We start from the raw sequence: 21,555 nt of genomic DNA, 5'->3' as shown, positions 1-21,555 counted from the left end.
CCACCATTTACTTCACTATCTATAAGTTTATTGCTCCTAACAAGATTCTTTTTACATTTCATCTTTTTCTCAATTTTCCTTATGATTGAACTCTATCAATCAGGTTGATAAAATATTAACGCATAGCCCAGTTGCTAAACGAAACATATTTTCCATTAGCAAACACCTTTCGATGGTCCTCTCAGCAATTCCTACAACGGTTCTGAAAATGTTTTCCCAAAGACATGTGATGACTTTTCCCTTTGTTAGCCAAAGGATGTTTCTAGGCTTCTGTGGCTAGAGATGCCATTCAAAATTTAGTAGACTTGTGCGACTTGAAATTTTAACAGTGGGCAGATGTTACTATGCATGTATAATTTATCTGCGCGTACAAAGCCCAGATTGGGAGCACTGCATTTCTGTGTGATCTGGTTAGAATTTTCATGGAGCTACATCCTTGGACACTGTCTCTAGAAAGTAGGCAGGTGACTCAGAGCTGCACCGAACCGTTCCCGAGGATTGTAGGAGAGGCAATCTGAGGTAAAGCCTAATTAACTCTGCAACGTTCGATCCTGGAAATCTCTATGAAAAGCACAGTTCCCACCCACCTGCAAACTCCGATGTTAGCCATGAACTCCTTCTTCATAGCATTAAGAAAGGAAATACCAAAGCCCATTGCTACAGAATGGTACACAGGATGGCACGCAGGAAAGGTAACCACGCACATCCTTGCGTGTGCTGATTCCTCTCACTCTTTTCCTTAAATCCACATTCTGTTACATTTCCCTGCTCTCTGTTATATAAAGTACAGGGCTTCCCGGGTGTCACTAGAGGTAAAGAACCTGCCAGCCAATGCAGGTTAGATGTAAGAGATGTGGGTTCGATCTCTGGGTCGGGAAGATGCCCTGGAGGAGTAAAATGGCATTCCATTTCCATACTCCAGTGTTCTTGCTTGAAAAATTCCATGGACAGTGGAGCTTGGCAGACTGCCATCCATAGGGTCACACAGTCGGACTCGACTGAAGCAACTCCGCACCCACGCATGTAAATTATGACAATAATAGAGATAACTCAGGTCTTTATGCTGTCTCACTGAATCTGGAGTCCCTGAAACACACATCAAGATTTAACATGAAGTCAATCCCCAAACTGCTGTTTAAATCTTTTTTAAAAAATTTAAAAATGTTATTTCACTTAGATGTTCAACAAAGTTTGGAGACCAAAATTTATGCCCTGAATAAGCAGCCAGAGTTTAATTACAGAAACTGATAACCTCCTGATTTTTACTATTTCATCACAATGCCCACTTTTAATGGAGGAGGTTGCTGTCTTTTAAATATTTTCATCAAAATGTACTTTAAACTAAAAAGTTAACAGCTTCTATCTATCTATCTATAAGACTTACATGTTTAACCTTAAGACAGTGGATCAGGCTTTTTGGAGGTCAGATCTTCTACTTGTTTAATTTATAAAAATACCAATTTGCAGTAACATCGATATACCCATTTCCATGTGACAGTTTCAAACATTAATCTGAGTAAATATTTCTTTTCTGAGTTGTCTGATATCCTAGAAAAATTAGAAAGCCAGTTTAGGGGTATAATTAAAAATGCAAAAACTTTGTTTCTCAAACATATTTTGGGGTGTGCATAATATTTTTTAAAATAAGAAGTCTACTATGTTTTCAAGAGCAAACGCTATTTTCTCTGGAATACCACCAACCACCTTGAATAATGGGATCTCGCTGTTTATCTGCAGTGGATTCCTTCCCTTCTCCCTCTCCTGCCAGTTCTTATGAGAATACTCAGAAGTGGAAGGTAGGGATTTTTCTTATTGATTTTTTAGGAGCACAAGGTTAGTGATGGAAAAGAACTTCTGTATTCCCAACATCCTTGGAACAACTTACCTTCTTTTCTTCCAGGAGATCCTTTTTGTTCTGATCACAACTACGAAACTACGAGTAACACTCAATTGGGATACACAAAAGTCAAAAAGGGTGTTGTACTTATACACAAAATGAATGTTCATTCATGTGCGTAATTTGTACATGGTTTACATATTTTATACAATGATTAAAGGATGTTTTGTTCTGTGATTAATATCCCCAGGCAACTTCAATATATATTATCACCTATTGAATGATAGTGATATTTTATTGCAGATGTGTTTTCACGATGATGTATCTTCTCAAACATTTTTTAACCAGTCTTTGGAAAAATATTTTTCTTTTTTTAAAAATATGCAGAACTACAATTAAACCAATGGCACTTATACATAAGCAGAATGACTTTCTGGGCTTCATTTTCTTCGTTTCAATCTGAGAGCTGTGTTACAAAATTTCTATGATTTCTACCAACTCTATGGCTCTATTAATTCCAATGAAACTATAAATAGAAGGCCAGATCATGAATTGAAACACCCAGGATCACAGTGACTATTATATAACCTTGACAGATGCCTATATCTCACTATTTTATGAGTGATCCTGTTACTATTATAATTTATTCTTCAGATCATGCCATCTACAAGTTGGATTGCCTGACATCCATATGTGCATACATGTTCTTGAAAACCATTCTGGGGGAGGGATTCTTTCTGGAAATCTATGGCCACAGCATATTCAAAAATGAACATGGCCAAGTGAGGACGCCTCTGAGATGCAGTGTCTTTTTTTTATTTTTAAGTCTGTTCTTTGTTGCCTGGGAGGCCCCAACATGGAGAAGTGGTCAGAGGCCAAGCAACTAATGTGTTAAAAAAAAAAAGTAGAAAGGGTAAAAACTGTGAGGAAGGAAAATAATACATGGAATTGTCAGAGGCAGGGAGGGAATCTCAGGGAATGGGGAATGGAAAGCAGAGACAGACAGGGACCTCGCAAGCAATCCCGACCTTGCAGCGAGTCTACACCACTGAGTCAGGAGTGTGCAGTCAAGTCCTTCCCAGACTCTGTGCCAAGTGACTGCCTCTTTAAACTGCCTCATCCAACAGCCGATTCAGTTGCCACCACAGAAATAGAAATTACAGCTTTCAACCCTTCATTTTATCCCTCTTACCTATAATCCTCTAGTTCCAGTCTGTCTGACCACTTGACAACGTTGTTGTTTTTTTTTTCTTTTTTAAATTAGCACGGCTTTGGGGGACCGCTTAAACATGCTTTACTCACAGACAACAGTAGATATCCCTCGAAACTCTTGATGAGGAAAAAAAAATCCTGCTGAGAACATAAAATGGCAGAGAGCACACAGAACAGATTCTCATAATTGAGACTGTCACGTGTCTTATTAAAAGCCATCAATTTACCTGGAGGTCTTTCTTTAGAACCTGTTAAGACTCTTCAGAGATTTTACATAAAGATTTTTTTTTCTTTCTAAGGCTCACTGATCTCCTTTCACACGTGTGTTGTTTGCTGGGACCTTCAAAGGGCTTCACGCTTTACTTTCATATTTAAAAAGAGTCACGATGAAGGCCATCTTTTGAGTGCAGTGCCTTCAGAGGGACCAAGATGCTTATTATAACTGCCCTGATGAGACCGTCACAGCCTCTTATGACTCCCAGGCTCCCTAATGTGTATTTAGGTGTCCTGCCGGATGGCTTGCCTAAGTGATGTGGCTCAGATTTGATGAAAGGATAGCAAATAACATCAATTATAAAGGACATATGTTAATGAGAAGAAGAAAAGAGAGAGGGACTCTGGGGTGGGGGGAAGAAGAAATTATCCACAATAGAAAGAACAAAGCATTTCAACCGAACAAGAAGAAACGCCGTACCTGAATCATGTCCTAATTTTAGGGCATGACTATGTTCTTTAGAGGTATATGTCTTTGGAGACGTAACATATTTCTTCAACCTTTGTGGACTGTCATTGAAGGTGTAGATCAAACTGCCTTCAGTTTCCTTTATAGACTTGTTGGTAATTTTGCCATGATCCCTGTACAGAACAAAGATACTATGTAAAGCTCAGGTCATGGAAAGCCAAATAGCTAAAGTTGATTTTTATCTTTTTACAGAAATGTTCTCCAATCTGGCAATCCATAGAGATCTGCCAACTTTTCATACCCTAAGTTTTTCCTTTCTTAGGGTTACTGATTTAATCCAGAAAACACTTCATGCCACTCCTTCCCCATAAAATAACAAGCAGAGACCCCTGAAAAGATAAAACAGTTTTGCCAACCTCCACTAAGCTAATTAATTATAAGGATTAGTTTTCCTTTAGATGTATTTCCCATGTGTAAAAAGATTTTAAAATATTAAATACTATTAGCTCAATTGATAAATCAATCTAGATTTCATCCCCAAACCGATTAATTATATTTGCTTTATTTTTATCATCTAATTTCTCTAAAGAGACTAATTTATCTATCTAAATAATACTACACTATATCTCTGCCATCCTCTAATCTACAATAATGGTTGAATTTTCAAAAATGGAAATATTGAATGTGATTAAGCAATGTGGTTTCTTCCTTTCAATTAAACTAAATGAAGACAAACTAATGTGCTTTCCCCCCACCACCTTTTTACTATAGAACCAGAGAACCATGGTATCTTGTTTTAAAAAATACTGTAAAAGATAGGGTTGAGGGTTTATGAGTTGATCTTTTTCAATTAGACAATGCCTTCCCTCTTTAATAATGTATCTCTGTTACTTTTATTCTAAAAGACTATCCATGTTCTCTGTGCAGATAACAATGTGTTTCCTTCCCACACTTCTCTTCTGTGCTCCTAAGCACCTGGGGTGAGGCTCTGGAGACAGTTCAGAGGCACGGGCGAAGGATGAAGCTACAATGAGGGGTGATGGACACCCCCGAGTCTCCCCGTGCCACCACGAGGGGTCTCCCCAGCAGAGGCTGTGGGTGTGGCATTGGGGGAGGCGCTTAGCACAGCTCCTGTTTTCAGCCAGGGAGCGGGGAGGGGCCGGGCTGGGGACCACTCTGATTCACGGGGGCTCACCCAGCTACGCTGTGGACATCCACTTACAGGAGGAAGACCACTAACAAGTGGAGAAACTGTTCATCTAAAGAGATCTGTCAGCTATGCTTTAAGAAATTCAAAATCACAGTGTCAGCTTTAGCATTACGAAAGGCTGAAACCCTCTGAAAAGGCCACGCACACACCCATCAACCGCTCTGAGGTATGGTGATAGCTGAGATTTTGGACTGATTTATTTTACTAAATGTACAAGGAACTTCCTGTCTCTGTTCATGATGCCAAATTGTTCTTCATGTGAAATATAAAGTTTTCAGACAGGACTAGAGCTTAACACGCCCCCTGCCCCCTGCACATGCATATGTCTGCATTTTGGAGTCCATGCGGCATTTGTAGGTTTGCCCTCAAACAATTTTCTATGACTGGCAAAATTCCTCCTATAATAAATTGGCAAAGTGGGGCTCAGAGGCTCACTAAAATCACAGAGTGACTGAATATGCATAAAAAGTTATGTGCCTAAAGGTGTGGAGCAAAGGGAAACTTCCTACACCAGTGGGGATGTAAGTGGGTGCAGCCACTCTGGAGAACAGTATGGAGGTTCCTTCAAAAACTAAAAATAGAGCTGCCATGTGATCCAGTAATCTTATCCCTAGGCATACACCTGTAGAAAACTTTAGTTCAAGAAGATACATGTACCCCTATGTTCATTGAAGCACTATTCAAAATAGCCAAGACACGGAAACAGTGTAAATGTCTAACGACAGATGAATGGATATGAAGATATGATACACATACAATGGAATACTACTCAGCCATGAAAAAGAATGAAATAATGTCATTTGCAGGAACATGGATGGCCCTAGAGATTATCCTGCAAAGTGAATTAGTCAGAAAGAAAAACTCAAATACTATATAATATCATTCATATGTGGAATCTAAAATATGCCACAAATATGCCTGTCTATGAAGCAGAAACAGACTCACAGGCCTAGAGAATATATGTGGTTACCAAGGAGGGAGGTTTAGGGGAGGGTGGAGTGGGAGGTTGGGATTAGATGTAAACTGTTATATATATAGGATGGATACACAACAAGTTCCTACCATACAGAACTGGGAACTATACTCAGTATCCTGTGATAAACCATGATGGAAAAGAATGTAATAAAAGGTGTATATATGTGTACAACCGAGTCACTTTGCTGTACAGTGGAAATTAACACAATCTTTTAAATCAACTTTACTTCAATAAAAAACATTTTTTTTTAAAAATTTATGCTCCCAAACTCCCAAATAAGCACTCCATCCACCTTATTCCCTTTTCATGGCAAATAAGTAGGTGCTAGGGGCAGTTAGATCATTGTTAATGCCACAAATCAAACCTCAATGTTCTGAACTCATCTTATAAATTTCCTGTATTTTGATTTGATTGGAAAGGAAAGCTAGAAAGTATAAAATTTACAATAAAGCATTTGTATGAAACAATTCAATGGTTATAGAACTTACCTAACACTCTCATTTTCCTCTCAGTCATCCTTTATTACACTATGCAGTTAATTTTTAGTTGCCTTTTCTCTCCACTATTCCTATTAATTAAAGAACTATAAGAATAGCAAGAATTTGGAAGGGAGTGGTAGAGGACAATAGGTGTTCTCAATTAAAAAAAAATACATTGCAAATTTTTAAAATTAAGACAGACAGCTGCTATTAATTACATTTTAAGCTATTAATGGTCTGACACTTTCCAGTATATTTTAAGCCCATCCCAAGTATTCTACAAGGATTGAACCCATTTATGAAGAACAGAGAACTACTGAATAGGTTGGGCTGGGGATGAAAACAGACTTAATTTGGGAGAGAAATGTTTACTAAAGGTTTCAGTGGAGCACTTGGTCAAAGCCCATGAAATTTAAGTAAAACAAAATTCTACCAACTGGTTCATTTAAATCTTCTTAAAGAGTTCTCTCCTGTCTAAAGGTGGTCCGTGGTCAGTTTCCATATACGACTGCATGTGTTGGCATGGTATATGAAATGAAAGGAACAAAGATGCACCAGTCCCGACAATCTAAGAAGGCAGGTGGGGGATTATAATGAACTTTGAACTTTCTCTCTTTCTCTCTCCCTCTCTCTTGCCCTCTATAGGGACTTAAAACAGATTTAGAGTATCACTTGAAGATATGTTCTAAATTAATTCCCTAATGCATGTTGTGATTTCTCTTTTTCTCTCACAGTTCTCTTTTCAGCGCTGAACGGATTTAGGGAGGAAGAAAAGCACGAACTTCCGCAGGAGGTGAGGATGCTCTTTCTTTGTCTGCTGGTCCCAGCCTCTGCACCTACGCACGGCGGGGCGCGGGGCGGGCGAGGCCGGGCAGACCGCGCTCACTGTGAGCCGAGGGACTGGGGGGGCCAGAGGCTCACAGGCTACAACTTGCATGCTTGGCAAGGCTCAGATGCCACGGTTTGAATCTCTAATAAACCACTTGCTGCCTCTCCAGTAATGATACCCTGGGGCTGCTGGGAGGGGATTCTTTTTATAGAAAACATACTCATAAGGATTTAATATTATCTCTCTGAACCCTTTGATTTAATACAGTATTTTTTTCCTTTTTTTTTTTTAACTTTCCCCTTTATTCTGTAGACCCTGTGAACTGAACCAGGGTTAAATCTTGATGTAGCAGTAGGATGAAATCAACCTCTCTCCACTGAGCTCAAGACCCTTTTTCCTTTTGCACCATGTGCTAAAAAAAAAAAAAAAAAAAAAAGTATCTTGCCACTGAATGTCTTTTTACAGACTGAAAAGACTTTTTAGGTTAAACAACATTTGTTAGGTTTTTGATGCAATCAAATGCAATTTCAATCTTCTTGAAAGATCCAGCCCTGCCTCTCGAAAATTGCACATATGTGTCAGCTTTCCATTTTTCTCACTAGTGTTTTACACATGAAGTCTATTTTCACTGAGAAAATGGAATCTTTGTGTCTTTGTCTCTGCACTCCCTGCTCTCAGGCATGTTCTGGCAGCGGCTTTGACTGTCTAAGCTCGGGGGGAGGGGCCTGGCCGTCATTTGTCAGCTTCCCTTGCATCTGTAATTTCTGGCCACTCAGCAGTATTAGGGGGTCTCAGAAAGGGGGCGAGGAGCATGGGGGGAGAGTTTGTCTCTGATGAAAGCCAAATTCTGCCTAAGTGCCCGAATTAACGACCAAAGAGAGAGAGGCGAGTCTGAAGAACTTTTATTGTGCTTTAATGCAAAAGGTTTTTTTTTGGAAATGGCTAATTTACAAAATCGCACATGGTAACATTTTCGGATCTCAGTTGAGAAAGCCCCTGTCCGTATTCCGTTACATATTTCACTGCTTTTAGCTTGGCATTGGCTCATGAAGCGATTTTAATTTTCCACCAGTGGCTTCTGGTTATTTCTGCCCTTCTTTCCTCCTAACGTAACTGACAGGTCAATTAAACATCTGCATTTTTTTAATCTGGATTTCCCCCCATAACTATTTTGCTTTTCTTCTAAAACTTCCAGATGTTTTGGCTCCTTTAGGATTTGAACGCATGCGAGTATATTTGCTCCTATTTCAAAGGCAGAGAGCTAGATGGACCGACCAGATGTTTCTCTAGGAAAAGCTTGGTAATACACCAGAAATCAGGTCAGTATTTTTGTTTCTTTATAGATAACTTTACACTGGAACCTCTCTTCCTGTCTTTGAGCACTTTACAATTTGAGTTGATCTTGGAAACATTTTTGTCAGCGTTTATAGAGTTCAGGCTTCATGCTGTGATCTGTTAATTAATCGTCATGAAGAACATATCCAATTCTGTTATCTCAGTGTCTAGAGATGGGAATAGAAACTGCTGTGATTTGCTGTTTTAAAAAATTATTATTATTTCTGTCTTTACCCCACCCCTCTGGGAGAGATAAGAAGTTGTAAGCCATACAAGGCAACAATGTATTTTAACTCCATTTCCGGCTTTGTACAAACATTAAAGGAATCACCAATATCTTGCCTTGTCTGGAGGAGACTTGAAAGAGCCTCTAATGTACTTCAAGAAAACCTGCTTCCCATAATTAATAACAGGAAGCCGGGTAAACAGACATTTGCTGACACATGAAACTGAAACAGTAACATATACACAGAAACCTGGGAAATGAAACAACCCTGGTTATACAGAGGGCGGCTGAGTTGTGGTAGATGTTTTCAAGTCCAGGGTAAATGATCCTTCACTTTACATTGCAAGGTAATCCCTGACCATTTAAACACATGCTCACAGAATAGTCATTTCTCCCTCGGTTAGTATTTGGAAGTGCTCCTCACACTCTTTTTAAGATTTAGACAGAAAAATATTCTTCCCTGGAATATAGATTTTCCAGAAGTAAATAGGAAGGAAGACAAACTTTTCTTGTTTTTCAGCATGATTATGAAATTTTTGAGCCCATTTCACTTCTGGAAATGAAAACACTTAGTAGGGAAATCTTGGTGTGTGTAAGATTGCTTTATTGGGGAGGGGTGTATACTCGGGAGGTCTCGGGCAAACTAAATGCACCAGTCATTAGACAGAAATAAAGATCCCTGGGCCACTTGGCCCACTTGTCATTACGGCTCCAGACCAGCTTCCTAGGGAAGTAATGTGTCTTTATTGTCCAGCTGTATCGCAGAGTGGGGACTCTCTGAGCTGAGGACTGACCTTGAACGCAGCAAGCTGATGTGACGTGTGGTTCCCCTTCTTCTTAGGAAACGCTGGGCTTGATTTGATTTGGGGATTTCTGTACAGTCAGCTGCTCAGCGTGCAGGTGGCTTTGAGGCACAGTGACTTGGTCCTTATAAGTGAGGTTGTTTGTTGCTGTTGCTGTCACATTTTAAAGGTGACTCTCTGAGAACGGTTCAGTGTAAAATCAAATTTCTTGGAATGTTTCTTTCTGGTTTTGTGTGATGAATAGGAGAATAATGAATGATGGCACAAGTGAGGAAATGCCTGTGTTTTCTGATGTATTAGAGGATTTATTAAAGGATTAAGGATGCAAATTAAAGGATGCATTTTGACTAGTCTAGTGTAATAAAATTTACACTGCATCACACAGCCAGAGTGATGTACCTTCATGGTAAGCTCCCAGTAAGTCTCATTCTAGCACTAGAAAATGCAGTGTCTTGGGTCCCAGAATTAGAGGATTTTGCATCTACCTAATCTATCTCAAAACTGAAAGCCAAATGCATTGTTTTCTTAGCTAATCTGCAGTAGATATAAATTTAAAGCAGAGGTGTTATACTCAGAGCTGATTAGTTCCAGTTAAAAGTAAATATAAATTGTTTCATGTTTTACATATACATGGATGAAGCAAAGTAAATAGGAAACACTTTATCTCCAGAATCTTCTGTTTGTCATGGAAACTGGAACCCATCCAATGGAGATCTTAAGTTTAAAGAAACAGCTGAGTTGGAGTGAGTGAAGCTGAATTAGTTGCAAGTGAAAAGTAAGACACTTTGTGAGCTGCAAAGTGTCCGTGAGTTTGTAAAAGAGCAGGAAAGCTATGTAAAGATTCAAAGTGATTAAAATTTAAAGTGTACTTATTTGGAATTTTTATTAAGTATAGGATGGACTATATATTGACTATTAGGAGTATACTAGCTATTCAGAATAGTTTTGTAAGGAAAGCACAAGTTAATGAATTTTAAATTAAAAACAAAAAGTACTTTTAGAGCCTGTGGAAGGAAAAGGGAAGCCCAGGTACAGAATTATGCCATTTGCAAATTGATGCTTTGGAAAACAAAATATTTTTCCAAAAACTTTACCTGAGGATCTTCTTGGAAGGTTTTCAAGTATGAATTATAAACTCTTTACTGTTAACCATACATTCTAGTCATATGGAAACAATGATGATACATTAAAAAATAATGATTTTCACAGGCAGACTCATTATTGTACACCCTTGTCATGATATTTAAGTTGTTCTTAGAAATGTTTCATCATAAAGATCGTGTTGATGATATGAGTTACATTGGTCAGTGAAGAACTCAGAGCCATCTAAGCTATGATTATGCTTAAACTTAGGTTGGTTTGGTTGAACAGAATTAGCAAAGTCTGTTAAAAGTAATAGCTTCTCTCCTTTCCTGGACTTCATCAGAACACAATGTCTTTACACGCACCTGAAAAAAGTTGTTGTATTTATCAAGAGAACAATAAACTCACAATTGTGACAAGGTCAGTAAACCCTCTTGCTTGTGTAGGAAACTACTAATAAAGTTTCTTAAAAATGAGATACGAAAGACAAAAAAAATTACAGATAGTAACCTCAGTATCATATTGGGCACAGGTCAGTATTTCAAATAAAGACCTGTATAAGTGTTCTGGGAGTAACGTCCTTTGGCTCAAGCGGCTTGTGTGTGTATGTGAATTTCATCCATCTGTTTGTTCATCATATAAATGTTTGCTTGATGAGTGCTCGTCACCTTTTTCTAGCTTCTATTTGCTTTTTGGGAAACTGCCTCAGGAAAAGCCGAACATCTATTTCCTGACTTCTGCCTTTCCCTCTTCTATTTTGATGTGTGTGTATTTATGTATGTATTCAGTCCTTTGTAAATTTTCTCTGAAAGCTATTTCAGAGAGATAAAATATATGGATATGAATGGAAGCTGGCAGAGTCATTTATTGATTATTTAGAGACGGCTGCCTTCTTACAGCTTTAGGCCTTACTGTAGTCTATCCGGTACCCAGTGAGTTTCCATTACAAAGCTGGGAGGTTTCTTTTGTGACTATCAGGTGTGAACTGGGCAATGTCTGTTAAGACTTGGCTAGGAAAGAGTTCAGGGTACACACTTTTTGACAGAATTTGGCAGTTTCGACATGACCTTTCCTGCTCCCTCTTAAGCATCATCGCTATGATCAAACAGAACTCTGAGACTCTTCCACACTTCTCAAAACAAGGAAGTGCTTTCAAACTTCAACGGGGTTTCTGGAGAGCTTTCTGTCTTGCGTTTCTGTGAGCCTTAGTTAGCCCATCTCAGTATACTTCCTGTCATTGTCATCTTTCTAAACACTGCAACTTGTAATGCACGTTGAACCCGTTGCTGGAAAACCTATTATTTTGTTCATAATGAGCTAGCAGCAGAAATGATTAAGATTGAAGGGAGGTTTTTAAGCACGTCCTCAAGCATGAACAAGTGACGGCTGTGATAGGCCCTCCATTGAGGTAACAATTAAAATTGTCTTTGTAGCATAAATATAGGTCACACCTGGACAGTTGTATGGTCTATCAATATTAGGAATGCTGATTCTTCTGTAATAACAGAAAGTGCCTGAGATATAAAGATCGACCTCTTTTTATTTTATTTTTTTACTTTACACTAAGAGCATAAGAGTGAACTATCACTGCCACTCAATTAATGCTCTTCTTTTTTCTTTCTTGACCTACCATTTACATGTCTTCTTCGTTCAAAGGAAACCAAATTGGCTTTGCTGGAGGGGAAATTATGTTTATAAATTTTAATTTTAGAAAGTAAAAGCATAAAGTATGTCTTGGCGGTTTAACAGGTCGAGTCTATTTCATCCATGATATATTTGGAAACTGATTTAGTTCTGCTTTATAAAATCTGAGGCTATTTAATGGTAAATTTTAAAGTATAAGTTACATTTTCAAATGAACATTACTATTTAAATGAAAAATTTGAATGATGGTGCTTAAAAGAATTCCTAACTTTTAAAGAAATTGTGGATTTACTTGTAAGTTGTTTAGAAAATCTAAGGGTGTATCGTGCATTTTGTTGAATTTTACTGGCTCTCAGATAGAAGAGTTACTGAAACTTTAAAAACATGGGTCATAAATTTTCTGTGAGAGAAACCTACAGCAATGCACAAGTAACTTTTAAGAACTGATGCTGGTCCCTTCTACCTTTCTAATCCACACGGGGTAAAATATACCTGAAGTTTCCAGCTCACCGGTACTGAAGTGGCATTAATAGGCAAGTCAGCTATACAGACAGAATTGGACACAAGTAAACCCTGCCTGTTTCTGCGGATCCTTCATGTCCTAAATAAGTATCTGTTACTCCTGTAAACAGACTGGGTGCCCTTTCGTTTGGCAGGCCCTGTTGCTTCACTGGGGTCCACATTTCACAGGATGGGAGTAGAATCAGCAACCATTTATATATCTGGGAAAATAGATGCATTGACTAGGAAAACCATAAATTCTCCTTTTTGGTATGTTTTGCACTTTCTCTTGTAAATTCAGTGGCAACAAGCCATCCTCAAGCCAAATTTGGTACACGAGTTTAATTTATAATTTCATATAATAAAAATTCTTGCTTTAACAATGTTTACTAAGCAAACATTCAACACTTATTTTTTTTCAGCATAAAGCACAATTAATTGCACATAATACAGCAATAATTTTTTTTAATAATTAACTCCTATAAAGTTAACATTATTCAGATTGTGAAATTTGTTGTCATTATATTATACAAAGAGAACTTCCTTATTTTTTATATCATATGACTAAATTTCTCTCTGCAATTTCAGGGATTGTTTGGTTATTGCCTTAAAGCTCTATGGAAAAATATGTCTAAAGTGAATTATTGGCTTCATAAACTTAGATATTTGAGATGTTTGTGGGTTTGAGTGGCAATGTACTTTTTTGTTAATGGGATTAGAAAATGTTGGACCCTGGAACCTAACAAAAGGACCAAATAACCATTTCATTGTACTCTTCCTTCATGTTTAGTACAAGCACTGAAAACAGAACAAGGAGAACAGAAGACCCAGAGTATAATAGACCGATTTCTCCTCTTACATAATCTGTTGAAAACAACTAAAATAAGCCACTAGGGTCGAAGCGTGTCTGACTTTCAGATAATCCAATAGGCAAAAAGTGGGTCTGAAACTCAGTGACTCTGACAGCATAAATCATTGTATCCTACATCCAAGGAATCTACACACCTCCATCCTAGCATCTTCTAAGACAGGAGGAGTCCCTTTAACATCTGTGTGGGAACCTGAAAGCTTTTCACGGGAAGGCGCCCTGCGCGTGCACTCCGTTGCTCAGTCGTGTCTGGTTCTCTGTGACCCTGTGGACTGCAGCCCGCCAGCCTCCTCTGTCATGGAATTTCCCAGGCAAGAGTCCTGGAGTGCGCTGCCATTTCCTTCTCTAGGGGACCTTCCCTACCCAGGGACCAAACTCGCATCTCCCACCTTGGCAGGTGGATTCTTTACCACGGTGCCACCTGGGAAGGCCCAAAGGGGCCCCAGACACCCTCTAGCCGCTGAGACTGTCCCTAACAAGTGTGCACAGTCATCCTGAGCACCCTGGGTGACCGCTGTTATTTAGACAGAGACTCTCCTTTCTGTATCTCAATAGAACCTTGCATCAGTAAATACGTATTGAATGAAATCCATGACTCACATCTGCAAATTCTCCTATCCAGGATTAGCAAAATGGTGAGGAACATGAAAAGAGATGACAGAACTCATCTTTGATGAAATGAAAAATGGTTAAAAATTCCCTTTGGACACTTGGAAAAATACTCATTTTAGCACAGGCAATTCTACTTGGTGCTCTAGGTGAGCTAACTGGGAGGAGAATCCAGGAAAGAAGGGATATATGTGTGTGTATTGCTGATTAATTTTGCTGCACAGAAGAAATTAGCACAACATGTAAAGCAGCTATACTGCGATGCAGGAGACTCCAGTTTGCTTCCTGGGTTGGGAAGGTCCCCTGGAGAAGGGATAGACTACCCACTCCAGTATACTTGGACTTCCCTTGTGGCTCAGCTGGTAAAGAATCCGCCCACAAGGGGAGAGAGACCGGGGAGGCCTGGGTTCGATACATAGGTTGGGAAGATCCCCTGGAGAAGGGAAAGGCTACCCACTCCAGTATTCTGGCCTGGAGAATTCCATGGACTGTTGCAAAGAGCAACTTTCACTTCTTCACTTCACTTTGGAAATTAACACAACATTGTAAAGCAACTATACTCCAATCAAAATTAATTTTTAAAAAAGAAGAAAGTGGTAGACTTCATCAAGGTCATTGTTTAGACCCTCAGCTGAATGGCAGGGCTTTCTTCAGATCACATCACCTGAAGGCTTATTCAGGAGTCAGGTCTTCAGAGAGCAGGGCTGTGTCCAAGTTCTAGATTATTCTTCCTACCTCTGGGCTAAAAATATGAACCACGGGACCATCCACAGATGCAGAATGCATTCAATTCAATTTGAGTTTCCGGAGGATGGGATGGGGAAGGGGAAGAAATAAATTCTTGACTCAAGAGGCTGAGTTTTTCCGAGTCAGGTGTGGGTCTAGGAGAAATATGCAGGAAAAAGTCTAGTGGAGGAAAAATGACTCACAATATGTGAGGGGGAAGCCTTTTTAATGTCAATGTCCATATTTCTTGTTCAAAATATGGGTAATTGCATCATGCATTCTAAATATAATAGCAACCAAGACTCTCTAAGAACAGTTAAATTCTTATTTGAGAACAGGAAGGAAAGAATTGGTTAGAATCCTAATGTTACAATAAAAAGCACTGTCTAGCACAGTATTATTATTATAATAGAACCTATTCTTCTTGTCTTCTGCTCAGTTGTATCTGACTCTTTGCAAGCCCATGGACTGTAGCCCAACAGGCTCTTTTGTCCAAGGGATGCTCCAGGCAAGAAAATACTGGAGTGGGTTGCCATTTCCTCCTCCAGAGGACTTCCTGGCCCAGGGGTCAAACCCGCATCTCCTGTGTCTCCTGCATTGCAGGCAGATTCTTTACCTGTGGAGCCATCAAGCCTGAGGGAGGGTTGGTTAATGACTTAGAGTAAACACGTAGGTGATTGAGAAATTTTTCAGAATTAAAAAAAGACATCATTGGCTAATATTTCAGAATAAATAAATATGTGTATGGTCAGGAATAGCAACAAACTCACATTTGTACTCTCAGAGTTTCTTAAATGGCATTTTCAGGTAGGCTTTTAATAACATTTAAAATTTAGACACATATTTCAAAACAAGGCAGCAGAGAAAATATCACTTACTGAATGCAAGCATTCCCCCACACAGTGCACTTACTAAAATTGCTCAAATATAAGTTATTGCACTATTGCTTGGGGCCTATAAAATAAGAGTATTGCTAAAATTCAGTACACTAGCCTTTTGAAAATAAGATGCTAGTGATTTTTTATGAAGTTAACCACTTATTTAATATTCAGAACTTTTCCTAATGCTAAAAAAAATGCTTTACATATGGCCTTTCTGATCAAAATTCCTCTTAGGTATGAGGAAGACAACTGGGAAAACGAGATTGAGTGGAAGGAACAGCAGGTTTGGAGCTCTGGGATCTGGCTTGCCTTCTGACACAAAGCCTGTCACCCAGGTGTCTCTGAGAACAGGGGTTAATCCTAATAGCCAAGGCCCCTAGAGAGGAAGGTGGGGCATGATTGCCAGGATGCATTGTTATCACAGAGTCCCAGTAGAAAAGAAACTTTTCTTTCATCTACCTCTGGTAGAATCCTACTTAGTAACAATCTAAAAGAGTAATGTGACCTTGAAAGTGAAAGTGAAAATCACTCAGTCATGTCCTACTCTTAGGGATGCCCATGGACAATACAGTCCATGGAATTCTCCAAGCCAGAAAACTGGAGTGGATAGCCGTTCCCTTCTCCAGGGGATCTTCCCAACCCAGGAACTTAACCGGGATCTCCTGCATTGCAGGCGGATTCTTTACCAGCTGAGCTATAATGTGACCTTGGTTCTAACAAATGCATCCAGCATTCAGCCGCTTCTCACCACTCCACAGCTTCCGCCCTGACACCAAGCACCCACATCTCTTGCTCTACACTAACTGCCCTACATAAGAACAAGTTCCATTCCAAGAGAATGTTCATAAATCCAGTTTGTCTGCAAGTCCAGCAAAGTTAGCTTAGGGACCCAGATAACACAATTGGCTACACAGTACTCCACTACCACCAGTTTGCTTGGGCTGCCCTGGTGGCCCAGATGGTGAAGACTCTGCCTGCAATGTAGGAGACTCGGGTTCAATCCCTGGGTTGGAAAGATTCCCCGGAGAAGGGACTGGCAACCCACTCTGGTATTCTTGCCTGGAGAATCCCACGGACAGAGGAGCCTGGTGGGCTACAGTCCGTGGGGTTGCAAAGAGTGGGACATGACTGAGCGACTAACACTTTTGCTTTTCTTTCACTGCAACAGGTTTATGATACTTTTCACACAAATAATTCATAAAAGGCAAACAAAGAAATAATAAAAAAGACATTTCTAATCTGATGGCTCAGGGCCTTGAATAGTACAGTGTAGCAGCTGGCACACAGGGGCTGGCATCCAGCGAACAGGCAAGAAGGGTCACAGGCGGAGGAAGGAGAAGGGGTGGGGGATGGTAGGGCTGGAGGGCGGTCAGCGATAGGAGACGGAGGGCAAGCTGCGATGCCACCCATGTCTGACCTTGATGGGATGCAGTTTGCATCTTGGAAAGTTGGCCACCTGAAGGTTCATATGTAGGGGACTCACTGACTCCCACACTTCATCACTACTAATCACCACCAGCCCAGCCGACCCTGATCTTCACACAGAAGCCAGAGGGACCCTTCTAAACCTAGATCCAAGTCACGTTAAGTCCACTGCCCAAGCTCTCCAACTGATGCCCATCTCGCACAGAATAAAGTCCCAAATCTTTGATTGTGTCCTGCAAGGGCCCCGCATGGCCAGCCACCCCACCCACTCTCACCAGCTCTTGCCTGTTCACTCTGTTTTGACTCTGATGGGCTCCTACTTTACCTCAAGAACCAAGTAACCCCCATGCCTCTGGGCACTTGTACTCACTGTGCCCTGGTCTGGAAAGTTCCTCTTTGGATGTTGCTGCTGCTGCCACCTCCATTTCATCTAAGGCTCAGTTCAAAGACCACCTGTCCTAGAGGTCTTTCTATCAAAGTAAACTCACAGCCTGCTTACTGGCGCCTTATTGATTTTACGTGTGTTTACTGTAAGCAGGGAATTTGTTTACCATTGTCTGCTCAGCAGCAAGAAGACTGTCAGACTTAAAATATAACTGTTCACTAAATATTTGTTGGAAAAGATGCTAATGCTGAGAGCAGAGGTTGAAGATTGAAGGCAGGGGGAGAAGGGGGCAGCCGGAGATGAGGTGGTTGGATGGCATCACCAACTCGATGGACATGAGTCTGAAAAACTCTAGGAGATGGTGAAGGACAGGGAAGCCTGGCGTGCTGCCGTTCATGGGGTCGCAAAGTCGGCCACAACTCAGTGAACAACAGCAACAAGATATTTGTGGAAGGAAAGAATGGATGGAGAACAATCTGTCTCAGAGAAGTATTAGCCATACCGCTCTTAGGATCGCGTCTGTTTTCTGCATCCTATGGTCTACTGGTCTCCTGATCTTAAAATGGTACTTTTGTTTTATGTCATTTATGTCTCAAGGTTATCCTTTGATGAGCTCTTTACCTGTAGTTTTTAATGATTAACACGCAGGGCATACTCCCATTCAAAGATTTTTATATTCAGCTTATAAAGAGAATTGGGACTGCTTGATTATTACAGTTTGGACAGAGAAAATTTAGTACCCTAAAAGTGTTAGAGCTATTTCAGTTCTAGGATCTGCTCTTGGATTTCTGTGGGGGGTTTTCTCTGTTCTAACCTATTTATTCTATATCACAATGATACTCACTTTGCACCTATTAAATGAAGAGTACTCTTCTGAGTGGCTGAGATCCTACCTTCAGGGATTGTTCTTCTAAGAATGAAAACAATAACACAAGAACAAAGTGTAGACTGCCCGGAACCGAGTACAGTTAGACTATTGGTGTTTAAGGAAGGGACAAAGTTCAACAGAACTGGGAGAGGCGGGCTGGAGACGGTGACGTTTGAGTGAGGCTACATTTGGACGTTCAGAGAAGAGCAGGGACAAGTCATTTCAATAGGAGGAAATAGCAAAAGAAAACCAGGGAGGTATATGGAATACAAACAATAGGCTCACATAACAAGGGGAAGCCTTGGACCACGGCTGTTTACACACTTAACCTTTTCTGTGTAAGAGCACACGAGCGCTAATACACCCGTGGTCTGAGTTTAAACGCACTTCTGTGTGCACTTGAAAAATACATTTAAAAAGATAAAAACATTCTAGAAAGTTTCCCTTAATTGTGTAACATAAAAAAGATATCCTCAATGATCAAGGTAGATGAGAATATTCAATAAGTAATAATTACTATTCCAGTCAATGCACACAAATCTAAATTTGATTCCTTGCAGGAGAAAAAAAAATAGCACAGAAATTTTCACCGTTTTCTATAGTCAATGTCTTAGGAAATGTGCCACATGCATTAGATAACATTTTAAATGTGCTAACATTGTCAGGTCTTTGCTTGCGTGGCAAGATGCTTTGCCTACATCTGCGTGTTGGGATGTGTTTCTTCACTTTCATGCTGAAATGTGTATCCAGCGAATATAAACATGGTGAACTTGCTAAGAAACCTGGGGGTAAAACTGTTCTTCCATGTCTACGTTGTGAGTGAGAATCAACATTTTATTCAGCATGTGCAATTTATGACTTAACAACTTTCTGATCCATCACATCACCGGCAGATCCACGGCACAGGAAGGGAATTCTACTTTAGTTAGAATACCAGCTTTGTGGTTTTTTTTTCCCCACCCTAAAGCACCTTTCCGTTCACGTGGCTCCAGCATTCCTGTGCAAAGTGGATTTGGAGGCTTGCAGAGCAGTGATATCCGGTGCTGGGAGCCAGGCCAGTGTCAAGTCCTCAGGGGCCAGCGCGCTCCAGAGGTGATCCACCTGAGCTGTCCCCACTGCGGGCTGCGTTTGCTTTGGAGTTTTCCAACCTTGAGACGCTACCTGGCCAGAAACCACGCTGACGTTAAGAGCATCCTCCCAAGGTGTCAATGAGGACAGAGACAAGGACGAAAACTAACAGCTGCTGGGTTTTAGTGTTCTGTTAGCAGAACAAACACTTTGGGGAAAGCACAAGTTCCACTTCATGCTTGGACCATTATTTAGTTTTTGCCAATGACGTTGTTCCCTCATCTGAACTGAGGCCCGAGCTATCCTTCTAAGGTGCGCTCGGATCCTGTCACCTGTCCCCTGCTTCGTAATCCTCAGCTGGCTGCCAGCGTGCGTGGCCGGCGCTGTGTCTGGGGACGAGCTCGGTGCGCTTCCCGGCATCAAGTGCTCCGGGTGTACGGACTGGGCTTCACTTGAGAACGGAATGCAGTCTGTTCCTCTGTCCACCCGGGACGTTCTGCGGGAATCCTGTGGCAGACGGCTTTGCGCTGCCCCTTCACACCCCTCGGGTCTCCAGCCTGCCGTCCCCCTGTGGACGGGCCCACAGCCCCCTCGCCTGCAGCAGGAATCCTGAAACACGTCTTTCTCTCTCCTTCTTTCTTTTTCTCTTCGTCTCCCCTTCCCTTCCCTTTTGTCTTTCTTTCTCTCTTCTTCTTCTTCTCCCTCTTCTTTTTTTTCTTTTTCTCCCTCTTTCTCTTTCCGCAGACCACCTACTGGGGAAGCCTCACTGGTCCAGGAGTGGTGGCTGTCTTCAAGAGGGCTCCTTGAATGGTGAGCAGCCTCTTCAGGGGTGTTGGGCTGTGAGGCTCCTTGGTAAATCCTGTCTCTCTTAGAATGAAGTTAGAACTAGGTCAGGAGAAATCCCTTTGCTGCATCAGCTTCACCTGTGCACCAGAATCATCCCACCACGCGGGAGGGGCTGTTCCAGGCATCGCTAGAGCATCTCTAGAAAGTCTGTGCAGGAAGGCGGGCCCTTTTGAAGGTTATTTCTGCTCCACGCTCAGCCACCCTGCTGGAAGCTGCCCCCAAGGCAGAGGGTTGGTCTCAGGGGGTGGGCGAAGAGCAGAAGAGGGTGCAGGAGAGACAGGAGGGAGCCCCAGGCCCCGTCGACAGTGGCAGCCAAGTTGTCTCCAGGCCCTGCGGAAATTCATGGATACTATGTGCTGAAGTGACTTAGCTAAAGATGTTTTCTTCTCATGGTTATGATGGAAGACAAATATTTGGAGAAGACTTTTATCAAATACAAATCTCAGGCCACAAACTGTTCATTTGACAAATTATTGAGGGGGTTTTAGAAGGAGCCTTCTTGGTAGGAGAAGTGTTGAACGGAGTCCTTTATTAAAAGGACATGGTTAACACGATGCTGAGAGCGGAGGGGCTGACTCGGCTTGGGGTCAGCCTGTCCTGCCTTTTAAGGTCGGAGCCCCGTCCGGAAGCCCTGGGCAGGGTGGAGGGAATTTACCTCTGGTGCAAACCCTCAAGGGCTCTCCCTGGGGATTGGTGACAGGGTCGCTTCAGCCTTGGGTCCCCGTTTCCCTGTGGCAGATTCTCACCTTATTACCATGTGTGTCCGGGTATTTGTCAGCCACTTCTTGAATATCAGTTTAGGGAAAGGCTCAAAGATGGGACATTTTCTTTCTCCTTCAAGCTACCTCTCCCTGTTTTATCTATTTTATATTCTACTTTTGTTTCTTTTATGTACATCCTGTGCTTCCCTGGTGGTTCAGTGGTAAAGAATCCACCTGCCAATGCAGGAGGTGCAGGTTCGATCCCTGGGTGCGGAAGACTCCCCTGGAGAAGCAAATAGCAACCCGCTCCAGTGTTCTTGCCTGGGAAATCCCATGGACACAGGAGCCTGGTGGGCCACAG

At 41.2% G+C, this 21,555-nt stretch overlaps 1 protein-coding gene across 2 annotated transcripts in view; it reads right to left on the bottom strand.

Annotated features, from left to right (window-relative positions):
* The window catches only part of LOC139037415 (uncharacterized), a 53,169-nt gene that overhangs the window by 7,342 nt on the left and 24,272 nt on the right, over window positions 1-21,555 (bottom strand). The window contains exons 2-3 of one of the 2 annotated variants that reach the window (XR_011490200.1): window positions 3,744-3,904; window positions 7-1,086 (exon numbers count right to left, since the gene is read on the bottom strand). Coding sequence is in view for 1 of the 2 variants with exons in the window: in XM_070473825.1 (XP_070329926.1) it covers window positions 3,744-3,904 (161 nt within the window). In the remaining variant the exon portion in view is untranslated. Of the gene's footprint in view, window positions 1-6; window positions 1,087-3,743; window positions 3,905-21,555 lie in introns of those variants that run through there. The other variant, XM_070473825.1, reaches the window with a different exon arrangement.

This window comes from Odocoileus virginianus, chromosome 11, assembly GCF_023699985.2.
Source record: "Odocoileus virginianus isolate 20LAN1187 ecotype Illinois chromosome 11, Ovbor_1.2, whole genome shotgun sequence".
Lineage (NCBI taxonomy): Eukaryota > Metazoa > Chordata > Mammalia > Artiodactyla > Cervidae > Odocoileus > Odocoileus virginianus.
This window is presented reverse-complemented; position numbering and strand designations above follow the sequence as displayed.